Below are 20,343 nucleotides of genomic sequence, written 5' to 3'. Positions count from 1 at the left end.
GTGGTTTGAAGTGGGTGTTGTTTTAAAACAGGGAGTGGTCAACACTGGCTCCCATTATCGGCCGCCCACCACTGAGACCAGAAAAATTCCAACCCTCTGTACTACAGAAGTTGGACACCCAAGGACACTGACCCCACAGGCTGAGTAAAGTCAAGCATCCAATGTTCTACAAACAAGGGAACTGTTACCATGAGATAAGGTAAGAATCTTGCCCAAGGTGGCAGCTTCCTGCATGACAACATTAAAAAGGGTTATGTTTAGTTTTTTAATTATTTGCCTCCTTCTTCTGACTCTTTCCAGCTTTTAAATGGGAGGTCACTGAACCCATCTCAAAAACAAATGCTCTGTAAGGCTACAAATGTATTGTTACTTTTTATTACTCATCTTTCTATTCAGGCCTCTCCTATTCATATTCCAGTCTCTTATTCAAATCAATGCATGGTTGCTAGAGCAATATGTACCCTAGCAACCAGATGGCTGAAATAAAAAGCTAAATAACTCAAACAGCGTAACAAATAAAAAATGGAAACCATTTGCACATAGTCTTAGAAAATCACTCTCTACATCATACTTTAAGTTAATGAACAACTCCTTTAAATATCTGTAGAATGCTGGACCCTTAAGGGCCCTGACACAAGAGGAGATTTAGTTGCCCCGGCACAATTAATCTAACACGGGCAATTCATCTCCCACCTCCAATCCCCAAGTGTTTCCTGCTGCAATAATGTAAATCACCAGTTGGAAAGCATTCGGCTTTCCGAAGTTGCCTCAAGTTGTCTCAGTAGTGATTTCTTACCGCAATTTCTTTCATCCTCTCCATAAGGGCAGTCTTGTACACCATTACATATCTGGTAATCACGGATGCACCAGTTACTGGAGTTGCAGTACATTCGGCAGCTTGTGGCTGTAAAAAGAAAACAAAACCTCTTTATAACATTTATTGAAAAACATTAGCCTTTAGTCCCACTACAGACTTGAGAACATCTCTGTTACTACTCATTTTATTTACTACTCATTATATTCCTTCAGGAAATGTCTCTTTTATGTCTACACTTTAATATTTATTCTACAGGTATGGGATCCATTATCCGGAAAGCTCCAAATTACCGAAAGGCCGTCTCCCACAGACTCCATTTTATCCAAATAATCAAAATCTTTAAAAATGATTTCTTTTATCTGTGTAATAATAAAACAGTAACTTGTACTAAGATATAATTAATCCTTATTGGAAGCAAAACCAGCCTATTGGGTTTATATGATTTTATAGTAGAACTTTTTTTTTTTTTTCCCCTGAAGAAAGTTCATGTACGGAACTGAAACGTTGGATTTAATAAACCTGCTTTATTTGACACCTTATCTTGTTGCAAAATCCTTGGAGTGCTGCCACCCTGCATATATATATATATATATATATATATATATATATATATATATATATATATATATAGTTTTTTCATTATTTGCCTTTTTCGTCTGACTCTTTCCAGCTTTCAAATGGGAGTCACTGACCCCATCTAAATAAACAAATGCTCTGTAGGGCTACAGATTTATTGTTTTTGCTACTTTTTATTATTTATAGGTAGGGATGGGTGAATTTGACCCGTTTCGTTACACCAAAATACCAGCGAAATGTCGTGGACGCCCATGAAAGTCTATGGGTGGCAAAAAAATTTTGTCGAGCGGCGATTTTTTTTGATGCGAGACGCCATACAAGTCTATGGGCGTAATTTCCGTGGCAAAACGAGGCGGAAAGATTCTCCCATCTGCTAGTCATATTCCAGTCCCTTATTCAAATCCTGTCATGGAAGCTAGGGTTACCATGCAATTACTGAAATTAATGAAATAGCAAAAAAAAAAAAAAATTAAAACCAATTGCAAACTGTCTCAGAATATCACTCTCTACATTATACTACAGAGTTAATTCAAAGGTGAACAACAACCTTTTGTACAGCTCTATTTGATACAGTGACAATCGGGGTCGGACTGGGCCAGCGGGAGATCAGGAAAAAACCCGGTGGGGCCCAGACCCACTCCCCGATTGGGAGTAAAAAAAAAAAAAAAATGTGCGGCGTGGTGCTCGAGGAGATCCGCGCATGCACTCGGCACTAGTGATGGGCATATAAATTTGCCTGGCATGAAATTCACTGCGAGTTTTGCCGGCGGCGAATAAATTTGCGAATTTCCCTCGTAAATTCATCTGTGAAAATTCACCAGTGTCAATTTCCGATTCACTAATTCTTCGTGAAAACGTTCGAATTGCTCGATTTTTTCATGAAAACGTTCGAATTGCTCGATTTTTTAGTGAAAACATTCTAATTGCTTAATTTTTTTGTGAAAATGTTCGAATCGCACGATTTTTTTGTGGAAACGTTAGAATTTCAGGATTTTTTGTGAAAACTTTCGAATTTCAGGATTTTTTCGTGAATTTCCCGATTTCAGGATTTTCCGTCGTTTTGCGAATTTTGCGGAAAAATTTGCGAATTTTTCGGTGAAGCGAAACGGGAGAAATTTGCCCATCACTACTCGGCACGCCATTTCTTGCGCATGCACTCACCACATTGATTTTGCCACATGCACACGGGGCCCCCGAGGTTTGGAACCCGATGGGCCTCAAATGTGCCAGTCCGACCCTGGTGACAATCATCAGATTGTGGATAAACTGAAACCTTAATGATTTTTTAAGACACACATCAAATACAAATACTAAAAGTACTGATATCTTACGGCAATTTGTTCCATATTCTCCATAATAGCAGTCAGTGTAATATGAACCGTATGAACCGTATGACCTATAGACTGTAAGAAAAGAAAAACATTTTTTTTAATACATATATTTATAAAAGTGCAACTAAAGGCTTTATAAAGTGTTTGACAGCTTCCCTATTACAACTCCTATATTTACTCATGACATGCAACTTTCAGGTTAGTACATGTATGGGACCTGTTATCCAGAATGCTCGGACCTGGGGTTTTCCGGTTAACTGATCTTTCCCGTAATTTGGATTTTCATACCTTAAGTCTCTCAAATGTATCTACTAGAAAATCATGTAAACATTAAATAAACCCAATAGGCTGGTTTTTCCTCCAATAAGGATTAATTATATCTTAGTTGGGATCAAGTACAAGCTACTGTTTTATTATTATAGAGAAAAAGGAAATACTTTTTAAAAATCTGCAAAATTTGGATAAAATGAAGTCTATGGGGGACAGACTTTCCGTAATTAAGGGCTTTCTCAATAACAGATTTCCGGATAACGAATCCCATACCTGTAACAGTATTAGTCTTTATTATTCTAAAAATCAGAGCCAGGCCAAAGGGAATAGATGCCCAAGGCAAGAGCAGCAGATCACCTCCAAACTACACTACTCCCTTCCCGCCCCATCCCCAGCTGTGCTTGCTCAACGGCTCAGTTAAAACTATTGAACCTTCTGACCTACAGGCTCAGCTTACAGACATATTGATGACAGCAGATAAGTATTTGCCCTAAATCTAGTTCTAATTGGTTTCAAGCTGCTTCCCACAAATATTAAAAAAAAAAAATACAATCTCACAACCTAAAACCTAGAACGATAACATGGAATTTGTATGATGCATTTTCCTCCAAAAAAGAAAAAAAAATAAGATTCAGATTAACCCATAAACACCTGATGATGAGAAATGGGTTTTGTCAAAAATGACAATTATTCACAAAAATAGATTTTCTTATAATTTCTTATTTTTCATATAAATATACAATATAATAAATATGGCTCTTATTTTTTCTAGTGGTGCATGGAAAGAAACTCATAGGTATAAAATTCGATTTTGTAAACATGTTAATGCGAATATACACAGTATATATTTTAGAAGGACAAATTCAGTATTCAGTAACAGCAATTTTTTTAAAATTATTATTATATAACCAACACAGTTTAAACTTTTAATTCGGCAAAGCTTTTATTAAGAAATTACTTACCGATTCTCTGCATGCGCTCCTGTTGTAAAACGGCGACAGGGCGACGATCCATCGTGCTGCGCTTGATTTCTCCTCTCTGCCTTCCATAGGAGATAGCCAGGGAGGAGAAATCAAACTCCGCACGAAGGATCATCGCCTTGTCGTTGTTTCAGAAGAGGAGTACATGCACAGAATCGGTAAGCAATTTCTTAATAAAAGCTTTGGGAATTAAAAGTTTAAACTGTGTTGGTGGGGTTTTTTTTCGATAAAAGAAACAAATTTCACTGTTACTAGTCCTTTAAATGTTCAAAAAAAAATGATTTAAATTAAATTGAAGTAAATAATGCTCAATGACCTCTTTCTGTTGTCCAAAGATGGAGCCAAGAAAAGCCCCTACCTATTACCCTAGATCAGTGATCCCCAACCAGTAGCTCGTGAGCAACATGTTTCTCTCCAACCGCTTGAATGTTGCTCCCAGTGGCCTCAAAGCAGGTGATTATTTCTGAATTCCAGACATGAGGGCAAGTTTTAGTTGCATAAAAACCATGTTTACTACCAAACAGAGCCTCAATGTAGGTTGTCAATCCACATAGGGGCTACCAAATGGCCAATCACAGACCTTATTTGGCACCCCGAGAACATTTTTCATGCTAGTGTTGCTCCCCAACTCCTTTTTCTTCTGAATGTTGCTCACAGGTTCAAAAGGTTGGGGATCCCTGCCCTAGATAGTACCACCTCCTTTCTTCCCCTCCCGCATAGTTTATTACCCCTGAAAGTGTCCCGAATACATTGCTCACATATCGGTGCAGGGTAAGCGCAGTGGATCTCATGGGCGTCATATTCCGGATCTTCTGTCTATTTCTTTTGGCGCATGGGCAGTTTCTATGAACGGGAACACTGCTCCAACTGCACATGCGCAATACAGAGCTCCCTTACAGATGAAGACTGAAGATCTGGAAGATGGCACCCATTTCTTATTGGGAGGGGTTTAGTTCTCCTTTAAGGGCTCGTACATATGAATGTTTCCTGCTCCGTTCCCCTGCCGTGCATTTTACTGCAAAATGCACTTACCTGCACCTGTGTGAGTACTTGTTTAAATAAATGGAATGCGTTCCTTGCTGCGCTCCCCTGCAGTTAAATACATTACAACTGACCGCTGGGGAACGGAGCAGGAAACGTTAATCTGTACGAGCCCGTACACGTTTATTTGAGAATTTGTACATGTTAAAAAACCATGAAACCATTTTCATCTGTTTCCTTGCACCTTGTGCCCACGCCCAACTGAAAATTTAGCTCCGCCTACACGCCAGCCATATTGACGTAGGTGCAACAATGTGAACCTATAATTTTGCTCCTATTTGCACTTGGTCAGATGGTCAATGAGCTTCAAATGCTTTGGAATTCAGAGGCAAATACATGATAAATATAATGTTTCTCTTACCAAAATACACAGTAAGTACTGGAATCAGAATTAGCACCGCTATGACGGAAATAGTCCCAATGGGAATTAAAATCTTCTTTCCTTAATAACAACAATAAGAAAAAAACGAATCATGAATGGCGATTAAGGAATAAAGCCATGCGATTTCGGGTAGGATTTGGCTGTAATTTTGGATCTAGACAAACTAACTAGGGATGAGCGAACTTTTTTTTTTTGCCTGGTACAGTTTTGTGGAGAAATTTGCATTTCACAATTATTTGCTCCAGAAAAAAGACACATTATCAATAATGTTGATAAAAGGGTATATTGTCCCTTTAAGGGATTAGTGATGAGTGAATCTGCCCCATTTCACTTTTTGTGAAACGGCAAAAAATGTGCAAAATGCATTGAAGTCAATGGGCGGCAACATTTATTTTTTTCGGGTGACAATTTTTTATGCGGGCAACGATCAAAATGGTAGTTTTTTCTTGTGACAACTTTTTTTTTGTCTCTTTTTTATGGTTACTTTTTTAGTCTAAATGCATTAAAGTCAATGGGCGTTTTTTCTCATGGAGACTTTTTTTTATCTCACTGACAGAAAAAACACATGTCAGTATTACAGTTTGCCATGAGTTTTGTTTTGTCGGGGGGAAAAAAACCAAGAAAAACCACACAAGAAATACAGGTGACAGATAATTTTATTGACTTCAAGGCAAAAGTTCTAAATTTTTCTTTGATTTCGCAAATTTTAGAGCGAAACAAGCCAGTTTCACTCATCACTAAAAATAACATCTACCGCCCTTCCCTCCCTTGGTAAAGCCCAGTGGGACATTTACATTTAGCTCTGGGCTATTGCTATTATTTACAGAATGATGACGTACTAAACAGGCACAACTACAGAAATATAAGATATCACTTGAACCCTTGTAGGAGCTTGGCAAACCCAGTCATCCTTATAAAATCTGCCAAATATATACAGTATATAACTTAACATACATAGTTATATTCTGGCTATAAAACCCCCTACTCTGCACTGACTCACTGCCCAATGTAGGTCTATTTCCTGAGTGTGATTTTTGACTGATTATCTGTTCCCGACCCTTGCCTGTCTTTGACCTTTGCTGTATCGCTGTCTGAACCGACCCTTGCCTGATTACTGACCTCTCATCTGGATCCTGATTCTGTACTGTGCTTACTGCTTGGATTTGGCCCGGCCTATTTCTCCTGACTACACTCCTGGTTCTGTACTGCACTGTCCGATTGGTATTGACCCGGCCTGTTCCACGAGTATGTTCCCTGTTCCCGTCGTTTGTATATACATTAAGGTTTCCTTATCTGCCCAGAACTCCCCCGATTGGTCCTCTCACTTCAAGACCTGGCGGCATCCAAATAACGGTGGGCTCCTCCCAAAGCAAAAGGTGGATGTTATAGACAGAATCGTGAGCCTAAAATAGGAACTTGTGGTTTGTTCTGGGTTTTGGGATACTATAACATTACGGGGCAGATTTATCAAGGGTCGAAGTGAATTCAAGGGAATTTTCGAAGTTAAAAAATTTGAAATTAAGTAATTTTTTGGATAATTTGACTATCGAATAGGATCCTACGACTTCGAATTTACTTCAAATTCGATTCGAAGTAAAAATCGTTCGAATATTCGACCATTCGATAATCGAAGGACTGTCTCTTTAAAAAAATTTAGACTTCAATACTTCGTCAAATTAAACCTGCCGAATTGCTATGTTAGCCTGTGGGGACCTTCTACGAACTTTTTCCAAGTCTTTACACATCAAATAAAAATCTTTCTATCGATCGCTGAAATCCTTCGATTCGAAGGATTTCATCAATCGATCGAATGATTTTTATTCAATCGCAGGATTGCCAAATTTGCTGAAAAACTTCTAATTCGATATCCGAATTCAAAGTTTTTTAATTCGATGGTCGAATTTAGAATTTTTTTGTACTTCGAAATTCGACCCTTGATAAATCTGCCCCAACATGTTCCCTGTACTAAGCACAATTCAACAGGAACATTTGCTTTTTGGGATCAGGAAGTAGAATGTGGCTTTAGTTAGTTCAAATTTTCCCTGTTCAGTGCAAAAAATAAAAACCGAAAAAAAATATTTCCTAATGAATACAATAGGCAGAAAGTATGTTCAGCACAAGCCTATCCATTCAGGGCCGATCCTGCCATCAGGCAAGGTGAGCACCATCTCTCAGGCGGCAGTCAAGGCTAGTTACAAATGGCGGCAAAAAGCTGCCTCCTGTAACTTTAAGAGTCAAATCTCCAGTTTTTTAAACCGGAAATTTGGCTCTTCTATTGCAGAAAGCACAATACGTGCTCGTTGTGCTATCGATGTAGCCCCTTTTGACCTGCTCTGATGCTAAACTTTTAAGCGCGGAGCAGGAGAGGGGGGCGGCATCGGGGTTGCTGCCTTAGGCACCAGCAGCCCACGGATCGCCCCTGTATCCATTGAGCCAATGTTGATAAAAGGGTATATTGTCCCTTTAAGGGACTAGTGATGAGCGAATCTGTCCCATTTCGCTTTTGTGAAACGGTGAAAAATGTTCAAAATGCCTTGAAGCCAATGGGCGGAAAAATGTATCTTTTTCGCGTGCCAATTTTTTTACGCAGGCAACAATCCAAATGCATACGAGTCAATGACAACAACTTTTTTTTCTCTCTGTGACTTTTTCGTCCAAATGCATTAAAGTCAAGTATTTTTTAAGGGCGACTTTTTTTTTTGTCCAAATGCATTAAAGTCAATGGGAGTTTTTTCTTACGGAGACTTTTTTTGTCTCAGCGACATTTTCGTCTTGGTGACTTTTTTTATTGTGACAAATTTTTGTAGCAGTTTTGGGAAAAAATTTCCAGGTGGCGAAATGCGGGATTTCGCCGCAAGTCCATAGCTGGCGAAAAAAAACGGTCATCGCTAGCAAGGACCTGTGCTTCGCCAATATGTTCTGCAGCACTGTAGTTAGAAGAGATGGACTGAGTGACTCCCATAGTTGCGTGTCCGACAGAAGCACAAGTTAGGGAGTGTGGCTGAGAGCAGGGAGCTGTAGGGCCCCGTTTCTACTACCTGTGAGCTATGAGCTGCAATAAGGAGGAGGTTGCACCATAATCCCCTGCCATTAGTAACTGAGCAATAAAAGGATCACTTACTGAGACTCCAGCGAAATGGTGGAGGCGTTTCTGCAACCTGCAGAGAATGTACATGGGTGCTATAGGGTGGGGGTGCCGGCTGCTCTTTTTTGTGACCGGGTATCACATCATAAACAGGCTGGGTCGGCTGCTCATAGTTGTTGATAACTGTGATGAAATACTGCGTTACACGGAACATAAAGAAGAACATAAAGACAAATCATCAGAGAGGGACAAGGTAAGATCTTCGGCCAGATATACGGTTAATAAAGTTATTTCCTTGAAGGGGAAGTTCACCTTTAAGTCAACTTTAATCTTATAGAATAGCCAGTGCTGAGCAACTTTTCAATTGGTCTTCATTATTTATTTTTATAGTTTTTGAACTATTTGCCTACCTCTCCCGACTTTTTAAATGGGGGTCACTGACCCCATCTAAAAAACAAATGCTACACATTTATTGTTATGTTTTATTATTCATCTTTATATTCAAGCCTTCTCCTACAGGGTCGGACTGGGCCAGACCCAAAGCCCTCTGGCGCTCCCTCAGGCCATTGATCTCCTTCCCAGATGCGCTGAAGGTAGGTTTACTTTATGTGCACTCAGGGGGGAGGGGCAGGTGCCAGCTACCCCTGTGGGGGTACAGCAGGGGCCCTTCAGGGGTGCAGGGGCCCTTGGGGCACCAGCTCTGGTGGGCCCTGCACCTGCAAGTCTGATCCTGCTCTCCTATTCATATTCCAGTCTCTTATTCAAATCAGTGCATAGTTGCTAGGGTAATTGGACCCTGGCAACCAGACTGCTGAAATTGCAAACCGGAGAGCTGCTGAATAAAAAGATAAATAAGTCAAAAACCATAAATAATAAAAAATGAAAATCAAATGCAAATTGTCTCAGAATATCACTCCCTACATCATACCAAACGTTAGTTCAAAGGTGAACCCCTTTAAGATAAAAGTAAATTCACCTACCACATTGGGTTCCATTTCAGTCTCAAACAGAGAAAGTCAGGAGATTAATTTTCAAACCTGGAATAACAGGAGTTGTATAAACGCAAAATGTTGAAAACAAAGTTGTATTTACAGAAGATAAAAATCTGGCAAAATACCCCACAGACTTTAGATGGAAAGGGAAGGAGAATTATTAAAATGGATGTCAATTTGCACATTTAACTTGGGCCAGCCATTGTTTGTAAACAAACTCGATGATATAATTCACACCGTAGTGATGGGCGTCAAATTTCCTTGTTTCACCGTCGGGAAATAGATTTGTGAACTTAAAGGAACAGTAACGCCACAGGTTAGTGTCTTAAAGAAATGAAAATATAATGTACTGTTGCCCTGCACTGGTAAAACTGGTGTGTTTGCTTCAGAAACTCTACTATACTATACATAAACAAGCTGCTGTGTAGCCATGGGGGCAGCCATTCAAGCACAGGATACACAGTAGATAACAGATAATTACTACTATAGTTTATATAAACAAGCTGCTGTGTAGCCATGGGGGCAGCCATTCAAGCACAGGATACACAGTAGATAACAGGTAAGTACTACTATAGTTTATATAAACAAGCTGCTGTGTAGCCATGGGGCCAGCCATTCAAGCACAGGATACACAGTAGATAACAGATAAGTACTACTATAGTTTATATAAACAAGCTGCTGTGTAGCCATGGGGGCAGCCATTCAAGCACAGGATACACAGTAGATAACAGATAAGTACTACTATAGTTGATATAAACAAGCTGCTGTGTAGCCATGGGGGCAGCCATTCAAGCACAGGATACACAGTAGATAACAGATAAGTACTATTATAGTTGATATAAACAAGCTGCTGTGTAGCCATGGGGGCAGCCATTCAAGCACAGGATACACAGTAGATAACAGATAAGTACTACTATAGTTGATATAAACAAGCTGCTGTGTAGCCATGGGGCAGCCATTCAAGCACAGGATACACAGTAGATAACAGATAAGTACTACTATAGTTTATATAAACAAGCTGCTGTGTAGCCATGGGGGCAGCCATTCAAGCACAGAATACAGAGCAGATATATCATATCTGTTATCTACTGTGTATCCTGTGCTTGAATGACTGCCCACATGACTACACAACAGCTTGAAAAAAATCATCTTCCATAAGACTGAATTAGTAAAGAGTTTTAAAACTCCCCCCCCCCCCACAGGACTAATTTGCCTTACACTGTTTATCTGAATGAGAACATAAAAATATATGTTTTTCTGGTTCTCACCTGGATCAGAGCCTGTTGTATCAGTTCCTTCACGTTTGAGCTCCGTGTGTCATTCTTTCTCTTCTCTATACTGTATGTTCACACTGGGAGACAAGGAAGAGACGAGAGATACAGGTTTACGGTAAACACCTTCCCCATATAAACATTACGTGTGATATTGTTTCAGGAATTCAGGTGATCTGCGCCTAAGAATGAGGAAATAAATTGTTCAAAATTCAGGCTGCAGCCTGTTCTAAAAGAATACCAGCCCTTCTATATTTTTATCTTTTCTTCCCTATCAATGACATTGGCCTCAAGCATTAGTTTACCGGTCAGGCCAGTAAAATACCGGTTAGGTGGTAACTCTAGTCAAGATATATATATATAAGGCATAATATAGACCTAGAATCTCTACCAAATGAAGATATGACACGAAGGTTGTTGAAAAAAGACCCACAAATGACTAGAGTTCAAGACCTTCTAGAAAAAAATCAAGGGAAATCATTAGAGCAAATCATTGAGGTAACTCAAATGAACCCGAATGACCTCGAAACTCGAATGGTATCTTACAGAAGAAAAATCTCGAATGGCAAAAACCCGATTTTGTGAGTATCAGTACCGCAACCCAAAAATTTGAATTGATTGAATCGAGTTCTCGATTAAAAAATTTTCAGCCAAAACCCCCCTAGAAAAACTCGAACATCAAACAGGCGGTAAACCTCTTCAAATGCTTCCGGGGACTTCTACAGAACCTCAACAGCTTTTAGATGGTGTATTTTCAGATTTCAAATTGTCGCCAGCGGCCACATCGCACACATCGCACCATTTCACCAGAAATTTGCTACCACTTCGCTAAATTCACTAATATGCAAAGTTGCGTCCTGGGCGGGGAACGCTGGCGACTTTCGGTACTTTGGCAGTACGAGCATTTCATAGCAAAGATGCGCAAGCGTTTAGGTTCTGTTAGAATTCTTTGGCCCAGTATAGAGCTCCGATTCCCCAAACAGATACTTAATGATCTATTGATTGGTCAGATGAGGGCAGTTCCTGATTCTTGTGAGAAACCAACTAAGAGACATTCTCATCGCACTGATGTCTATGATACTTATCAATAAAATATGGCCTTCGGAGAGAACTATTACTGAACTCTTACTATTACTGAATCAAATGCAGAACAATTCATTAGGAATACTTCAGTCAGCACTTTTAACCAACAGTCTCAAGTTTCCCTTTGTATCATATGCAGTGGCGTAACTACCGAGGAAGCAGACCCCCAGCCGCGGGGAGCCCGGGAGTACAGGGGGCCTGGACGGGGCCTGCTTCCTCAGTAGTATGGGGATACCCGCATACCTCTCAACTGTCCGTTTTTTTACAGCCAGCGCCGGATTTCTTTGCCGGCCGTCCCTAGGCCGCGCAGTCCGACCAGGCGGCCGCACGGTCCTAGCGCCCGCCTACACATCCCCTTCCCATCGCGCCGGAGAAAAAACGCTGGCACAGCTGGTGTAATTGAATGGGGACGCACACGTCCCCATAATGCGGCTGGGCGGCATGCCGTCCCTATTATTTGCTGCCCTAGGCCCGGGCCTATGTGGCCTTGCCACAAATCCGGGCCTGTTTACAGCTCAACCCGCTGTCCCGTATAGGCCGACATCCTGAGCAGCTTGGGAAAAAAAGGAGTTTCTAAACTCCACATCACTTGAGGGGCGGAACCTGCAGAGTGTACAGTGCAGCTGCTTCAATCTGGATGGGCTCTTCTAATTCTAAACTCCGCCCCCCTGCCCAGTGCCTGGAGGAGTTAGTCAGTGTAGTGCCGGACTGTCACATGGCACAATCTCACTTACGTTCTTCGCTGCTGGATCCCAGTGCTGAGTGCTCATGGCAGCCGTATCCTGCTGATCTTTCTAGCTGCCTTTTTTGTGCTGCTGGAACTGTTCCAGCTGAAACCTGGGGGGCGGGGTGGATTTAGGGAGCAGGTCGGATTGGATGCTATGCAGCCAGGCAAGCTCTACTATGTGTGTCAATTACAGTTTGAGTGTGTGTGTGTGTTTCTCTGTTTGTGCGTGTTTTGTGTGTGTGTTACTGTGTGTGAGTGATTGGTTCATTTGCTGCTGTCTGTGTGATGCCAGCTGTGCCCACACTCATGCCCCTTTTCCCACTCTATTTACACAGTTCCCAGGCAATAAACTCACTCTGTTTTACCATCGGCCTGACATTAAAGTTCCAGGAGCAGGTTCTTCTCTCTCCCCATTAGCCATGGGCCAAGGTTGTAGCTCTCCGGGTGTTGGTGCTGGGAGTTGTAGTTCAATAACATGTGGAGGGAAGCAAGCCAGACAGGCAGGACAGATGGTCGTTCCCTGCAGATTCCCCCCTCCTCCCCCTTCTACCAGATCTATCTAGAAAAAATGTAGGGCGGTAAGGATACAAATCACATTTATTGCACTGCCTTGTGGTCCTTTGTGGTCTATCATCTATCTATCTATCTATCTATCATCTATCTATCTATCTATATCTATCTATCTATCTATCCCTATATCTATCTATCTATCTATCTATCTATCTCTATCTGTCTGTCTATCTATCTATCTATCTATCTATCTATCTATCTATCTGTTATCTATCTATCTATCTATCTATCTATCTATCTGTTATCTATCTATCTATCTATCTATCATCTATCTATCTATCTATCTATCTATCTATCTATCTATCTGTTATCTATCTATCTATCTATCTATCTATCTATCTGTTATCTATCTATCTATCTATCTATCTATCTATCATCTATCTATCTATCTATCTGTTATCTATCTATCTATCTATCTATCTATCTATCTAACTATCTATCTATCTATCTATCTAACTATCTATCTATCTATCTATCTATCTATCTATCTATCTATCTATCTATCATCTATCTATCTATCTGTTATCTATCTGTTATCTATCTATCTATCTATCTATCTATCTATCTATCTATCTATCTATCTATCTGTTATCTATCTATCTGTTATCTATCTATCTATCTATCTGTTATCTATCTATCTATCTATCTATCTATCTATCTATCTAACTATCTATCTATCTATCTATCTATCTATCTATCTATCTATCTATCTATCTATCTATCTATCTATCTCTATCTGTCTGTCTATCTATCTATCTATCTATCTATCTATCTATCTATCTGTTATCTATCTATCTGTTATCTATCTATCTATCTATCTAACTATCTATCTATCATCTATCTATCTATCTATCTATCTATCTATCTATCTATCTATCTATCTATCATCTATCTATCTATCTATCTATCTATCTATCTATCTATCTATCTATCTATCTATCTATCTATCTATCTATCCTCTATCCATATATAAATCCCATGCTTCTTTTTCATCACTTTTCTATTTTTGCCAATTTTAGAATCATTTAATCAAAGCCTTAAAGGGATAGTAAACCCTGCTGCACTGAACAACCAAACGTTACTCAGTTGTTGCAAACCTACAAATCCCAGAATAACATAACTTGTCATGCTACTAATGAAACTTGACTAATGAAGGTTGAGGCGTGCTGGGAGCTGTAGTCCAGCAACAGCAAGGTTGTATTTTCAAAGCAATATCGCACAATAAAATCTTTCCAAAAGTTTTCCCCAAATCTCCAAGGCTGATTTAAAATGCAAAATATACTCCAATAAGAATCTCAGCTGATCGATGTAAATCTGGCTCAATGTTCTTTGTTCCTGCAACTGGAGTTGGAAGCTTTAAGCCCAGTTTCCCAGCACTCTTTATATCTCAGTAGGAGAGGGCACCCAGGCCAACCAATTATATTTAACAAAGTTAGAATTTCTAGCAAATATAACTCATTCCTTGATAGTAAGAACCACACACAGACACAAGATTGATATAGGATTGTGAAAAAATTAACTTTAATGTTCTGTAACTTCAAATGATCTTCATTGTCCAAAACCCCTGGAGATACCAGGCCTAGAGTAAGAGAATGAGGGGTCTGGAAAGGCTGCAGTTCACCAATAGCTGGAGGGTAACACAATTAACATACAGCAGGTTATTTATTAAAGTCCCAATAGTAAAAATTCAAAAATTTTTGTTTTTTCACTAGAAAACTCACATTTTTGGATGAAAAAGAAACATTGAATTTTTTGAGATTTATTATACCCTGATTATGCAAAAAGCCGGAATCGAAAAATTTGCCATCTCAGACCTGTAGAATCAATGGGCGCTACTCCTATCTCAAATTGTTATTGGGTCTTCAGGATTTTTTATTAAAATTTGACTTTTTCGGGGTTTTCAGCAAAAACTCTACGAAATCAAGCGATTTGGGAACAATGCCTGATAAATTCAAGCAATTTGGGAAAAAGCCTGAAAAATTTGAGCAAATTGGGTTTGCACTCGATTTTATCGAGTTTTTCCGTGATCCGATTCAATGGCGTTATTTTAGTAATAAATAAGCTAAAATCTGCCATAGGAATTTGGACGTGTTTTTTTTTTACGCTGTCCATACCCAAGGAATATGGACTATTATCATATGTTCTGTATAATCTTCCTCTTCATCAGAATAAAATCATGAGTAGAATTAATCATCTGTAAGTCTGTGAAAGATAGAAATAATAGATGTCATGAGGCAATAAAAGAATCACACACTCAGCAATATATAGAGATGTACTGTATGGCAAGTCTTGGATGCACAACATTCCTAAATATGGCATTTTTATAAAGCTGTACATAATAGAAATATAGAGCCAGATACAATTCAGTGAGAAAAAGGTTTATCACATGAAAAGTCATGGATGAGATTCAATTTGAGATACAATTCAATTCAGAAAAACTTATCCCAAGGTTTATCACGTGAAAACTCTATTGAAGTCTATGGGGAAAAAAACTGGAACTGAATTAGGAGAAAAGGTTTTTATCCTTGAATTGAATCTCGTCAATGAGTTTTCACGTGATAAACCATGAGATAACTTTTTCTCTCTGAATTGAATCTGGCCCTATATTGGGAAAAACTGGAACTGAATTTGGAGAACAGTTTTTTCTCCTAAATTTAATCTCGTCCATGAGTTTTCACATGATAAACAGTGAGATAACTTTTTCTCTCTGAATTGATTCTGGCCCTATATGGGAAAAAACTGGAACTGAATTTGCAGAACAGTTTTTTCTCCTCAAATTTAATCTCGTCCATGAGTTTCCACATGATAAACAGTGAGATAACTTTTTTTCATTGAATTGAATCTGGTCCATAGTGTTAGAAGGGTGATATTAGAGGATTTTGAAACCATAATTACATTTATTTTCTCTAAAACCACAAATTCCATGAACTTTTTTAAAAGATTCAAATATAAATAGTACAAACAGTACAAAAACATCTAAACATATATCAATAACTAGCAAAAAAATTCAAAAACTTCAGAAAAAAAAGTCTAAGGGGCCAATTCACAAAGGGACGAATATCGAGGGTTAATTAACCCTCAATATTCGACTGGGAATTAAAATACTTCGAATATTGAAGTCGAAGGATTTTTGCGCAAATAGTGTGATCGAAGGATTATTCCTTCGATCGAACGATAAAATCCTTCGAATCGAACGATTCGAAGGATTTTAATCCAACGATCGAACGAATATCCTTCGATCAAAAAAAACTTAGGAAAGCCTATGGGGACTTTCCCCATAGGCTAACATTGAGTTCGGTAGCTTTTAGATGGCGAACTAGGGGGTTGAAGTTTTTTCTTAAAGAGACAGTACTTCAACTATCGAATGGTCGAATAGTCAAACGATTTTAAGTACGAATCCTTCGATTCGAAGTCGTAGTCGAAGGTCGTAGTAGCCCATTCGATGGTCGAAGTAGCCCAAAAAACACTTCGAAATTCGAAGTTTTTTTTACTTCGAATCCTTCACTCGAAGTTAGCACAGCTCTACACATTTTGTTTTACAGTCTATTTATGGTTTTTACACTTAATGCATTTTGAATTCTCAGAGTTTTACAGAAATAAAAAAAAAAATCATAAATTTCTATAGGAAGAAATAGGATTTGTGGAAAAAAATAGAAATCCGAATGTTATTAAATAGACCCCGCAGTGTCAAATAAATTGTATATTTATGAAGCAATATGTGATGCAGTCCATCACAACTGTGATAGCAAACACAATTTCTTAGAATTTTTAAAGTGCCCACTGCTTTTTTATGCAACAAATTTCCTAAATCTCCTAAAAATGAATCCACAGCTATAGATAAAGATACAGCCAATCTAGTCTGGATTCCTAAGGAGTAATGATAACAGTGTTGGAGAATTCGAGTTTCTTACCCTCATCTGTAAATATATCCATTCCAAGAACGTTGTCACATTCCCATATACTCCAGGTTTATTGGCTCGGGCACAACCATCTCCCCAGCTGGTGTCACCAACAAGCCACCAAGTGCCATTTCTTTTGTTAACTAAAGGTCCTCCGCTGTCCCCCTATGAAAGTACAACAGATAATATAGAAACCATTTTTATGACAATGAACTACAGGTATAGGATCTGTTATGTGAAAACCGTTATCCAGAAAGCTCCGAATTACGGGAAGGCCATCTTCCATAGACTCAATTAAAAATTGATTTTTAAAAACAATTTCATTTTTCTTTGTAATAATAAAACAGTAGCTTGTAATTGATCCCAACTAGTGATGGGCAAATTTGTGCCATTTCGCTTTGCCGAAAAATGTGCGAATTTCCAGCGTTCGTTTTTTTTTGAATTTTCGACAGTGAATTTTTGTGGACATTTTGCAAATTTATTCGCTGGTGGCAAATCGCGCAAATTCGCCATGAATTCATGCCTGGCAATAAATATGAGATCCGTTATCTGGAAACCTGTTATCCAGAAGGCTCCGAGGCCGTCTCCCATAGGCTGCAGTTTATCCAAATAATCCACATTTAAAAAAAGTATTTCCTTTTTCTGTGTAATAATAAAACAGTAGCTTGTACTTGATCCCAACTAAGATATAATTAATCCTTATTGGAAACCAAACCAGCCTATCGGGTTTATTTAATGTTTACATGATTTTCTAGTAGACGTAATGTATGAAGATCCAAATTACAGAAAGATCTGTTATCCAGAAATCCCCAGGTCCCGAGCATTCTGGATAACAGGTCCCATACCTGTATATGCTTTCTTGCGCACAACGGTGACGGTGACTGGCATTTGGAAAATGGATGGTTGGTTATGTAATGACAAGGTTGTTTACTTGAATATTTAACATGGTTTCCTTTATGACTGTGGTTTGTTAAAAATGGTACTTGTGTTAATGCATTCACTACACAAATCACACACGGCCCCACACAGTCTGTACTACACGCGGCATATTTTTTTCCTAAAGCTTCAATTGAGTTACACTAATATAGGCACCATTTTTACCCCCATATTTAATTCTTGCACAACCTCCATTTATGACAAATTTAGTTGGTGTGAATAAAAATGGCACTTGAAAAGCACCCAAATGGAACCACAAACTTCTACATTTTAATCAAAGCAATGTATAAGTTTAGGCTTCTGTAGATCCCACAGTACTGCCCTTTGCACCTAATGTAACATGAATAAGCATTTGCTCACTATATACAGCTAGATTAAAGGAACAGTAACATCAAAAAAATTAAATTGTTTTAAAATGGTAAACATATAATGCAGTGTTGCCCTGCACTGGTAAAACGGTGTGTTTGCTTCAGAAACACTACTATTGTTTATATAAAGAAGCTGCTGTGTAGCCATGGGGGCAGCCATTCTAAGGAGAAAATGCTCAGGTTACACAGCAGATAAGCTCTGTAGAACATAATGATGTTATTTGTTATCCACTATTTAACCTGTGTGATATATAGCCTTTTTCAGTTTCCAACATTGCTACACAGCAGCTTGTTTATATAAACTATAGTAGTACTTATCTGTTATCTACTGTTTATCCTGTGCATGAATGGCTGCCCCCATGGCTACACAGCAGTTTGTTTATATAAACTATAGTAGTACTTATCTGTTATCTACTATGTATCCTGTGCTTGAATAGCTGCCCCCATGGCTACACAGCGGCTTGTTTATATAAACTATAGTAGTACTTATCTGTTATCTACCTTGTATCCTGTGCTTGAATGGCTGCCCCGATGGCTACACAGCAGCTTGCTTATATAAACTATAGTAGTACTTATCTGTTATCTACTGTGTATCCTGTGCTTGAATGGCTGCCCCCATGGCTACACAGCAGCTTGTTTATATAAACTATAGTAGTACTTATCTGTTATCTACTGTGTGTCCTGTGCTTGAATGGCTGCCCCCATGGCTGCACAGCAGCTTGTTTATATAAACTATAGTAGTACTTATCTGTTTTCTACTGTGTATCCTGTGCTTGAATGGCTGCCCCTGTGGCTACGCAGTAGCTTGTTTATATAAACTATAGTAGTACTTATCTGTTATCTACTGTGTATCCTGTGCTTGAATGGCTGCCCCCATTGCTACACAGCAGCTTGTTTATATAAACTATAGTAGTACTTATCTGTTATCTACTGAGTATCCTGTGCTTGAATAGCTGCCCCATGGCTACACAGCAGCTTAGTTATATAAACTATAGTAGTACTTATCTGTTATCTACTGTGTATCCTGTGCTTGAATGGCTGCCCCCATGGCTACACAGCAGCTTGTTTATATAAACTATAGTAGTACTTATCTGTTATCTACTGTGTATCCTGTGCTTGAATGGCTGCCCCCATTGCTACACAGCAGCTTGTTTATATAAACTATAGTAGTACTTATCTGTTATCTACTGTGTTTCCTGTGCTTGAATGGCTGCCCCCATGGCTACACAGCAGCTTGTTTATATAAACTATAGTAGTACTTATCTATTATCTACTGTGTATCCTGTGCTTGAATGGCTGCCCCCATTGCTACACAGCAGCTTGTTTATATAAACTATAGTAGCGTTTCTGAAGCAAACACATCAGTTTTACCAGTGCAGGGCAACAGTACATTTTCATTACTTTAAAATACTTTCATTTTTTGGTGTTACTGCTCCTTTAACAGGCACAGTTCAATTAGTACTATATATTAGCCTTTGTAATCAAAGCCCAATATGTTACACACATGAACACATGGGTTTACCTGGCAAGTATCTACTCCCCCAGAAAGATAACCAGCACATATCATAGAAGATGTAATTTGCCCATTGTACACATATGACTGATTGCACACATTCGAGTCAATCAGTGGAATTGCAGCATACTTCAGATATGTGGACACACTACCTGGAATGAAAAGAGTAAAAAAAGTCAACAATTAAAACAAATTAAAAGAAGAGAGGGAGTGTTTTACATTCATGGTAAGTGAGAAAAACAGAGACTTCTGTATTAAAATACTGGTAATCTAAGAAATTTCATTTTTATGTAAGGTACATTAGAACCTCCAGTTCAGAGCCCCACCCTAGGGTCACTAAGGTGGACAGTAAATTAAAAGTAGGTCTCAATAAAAATACATTGTTTAAACCAGTTCATATGTAAAAACCTGCTTCATATAAATAAACCATTTCATAAATAATAAAATAATAAATAAAAATAAATAATAATAATAAATAAATAATATAATAATACTAAATAAT

At 38.7% G+C, this 20,343-nt stretch overlaps 2 protein-coding genes across 6 annotated transcripts in view; both read right to left on the bottom strand.

Annotated features, from left to right (window-relative positions):
* tmprss2.4.L (transmembrane serine protease 2 gene 4 L homeolog) overlaps positions 1 to 12,653 on the bottom strand; it is a 30,805-nt gene extending 18,152 nt beyond the window's left edge. The window contains exons 1-7 of one of the 2 annotated variants that reach the window (XM_041581523.1): positions 12,563 to 12,653; positions 10,743 to 10,825; positions 9,463 to 9,519; positions 8,519 to 8,678; positions 5,377 to 5,457; positions 2,725 to 2,796; positions 797 to 904 (exon numbers count right to left, since the gene is read on the bottom strand). In XM_041581523.1, coding sequence (XP_041437457.1) covers positions 797 to 904; positions 2,725 to 2,796; positions 5,377 to 5,457; positions 8,519 to 8,678; positions 9,463 to 9,477 — 436 coding nt within the window. In that variant the 5' untranslated portion in view covers positions 9,478 to 9,519; positions 10,743 to 10,825; positions 12,563 to 12,653. Of the gene's footprint in view, positions 1 to 796; positions 905 to 2,724; positions 2,797 to 5,376; positions 5,458 to 8,518; positions 8,679 to 9,462; positions 9,520 to 10,742; positions 10,929 to 12,562 lie in introns of those variants that run through there. The other variant, XM_018245886.2, reaches the window with a different exon arrangement.
* Positions 12,654 to 14,625: 1,972 nt separating this feature from the next.
* The window catches only part of tmprss2.3.L (transmembrane serine protease 2 L homeolog), a 65,204-nt gene continuing 59,486 nt past the window's right edge, over positions 14,626 to 20,343 (bottom strand). For 3 of the 4 annotated variants that reach the window (XM_041580901.1, XM_041580900.1, NM_001096739.1), the window contains 3 exon segments: positions 19,851 to 19,993; positions 17,037 to 17,189; positions 14,630 to 15,327 (listed from right to left, as the gene is read on the bottom strand). In XM_041580901.1, coding sequence (XP_041436835.1) covers positions 15,316 to 15,327; positions 17,037 to 17,189; positions 19,851 to 19,993 — 308 coding nt within the window. In that variant the 3' untranslated portion in view covers positions 14,630 to 15,315. 4 annotated transcript variants of the gene reach the window in all.

This window comes from Xenopus laevis, chromosome 2L, assembly GCF_017654675.1.
Source record: "Xenopus laevis strain J_2021 chromosome 2L, Xenopus_laevis_v10.1, whole genome shotgun sequence".
NCBI lineage: Eukaryota > Metazoa > Chordata > Amphibia > Anura > Pipidae > Xenopus > Xenopus laevis.
The sequence above is the reverse complement of the archived record's forward strand: the minus strand, read 5'-3'. Positions and strand labels throughout refer to the sequence as shown.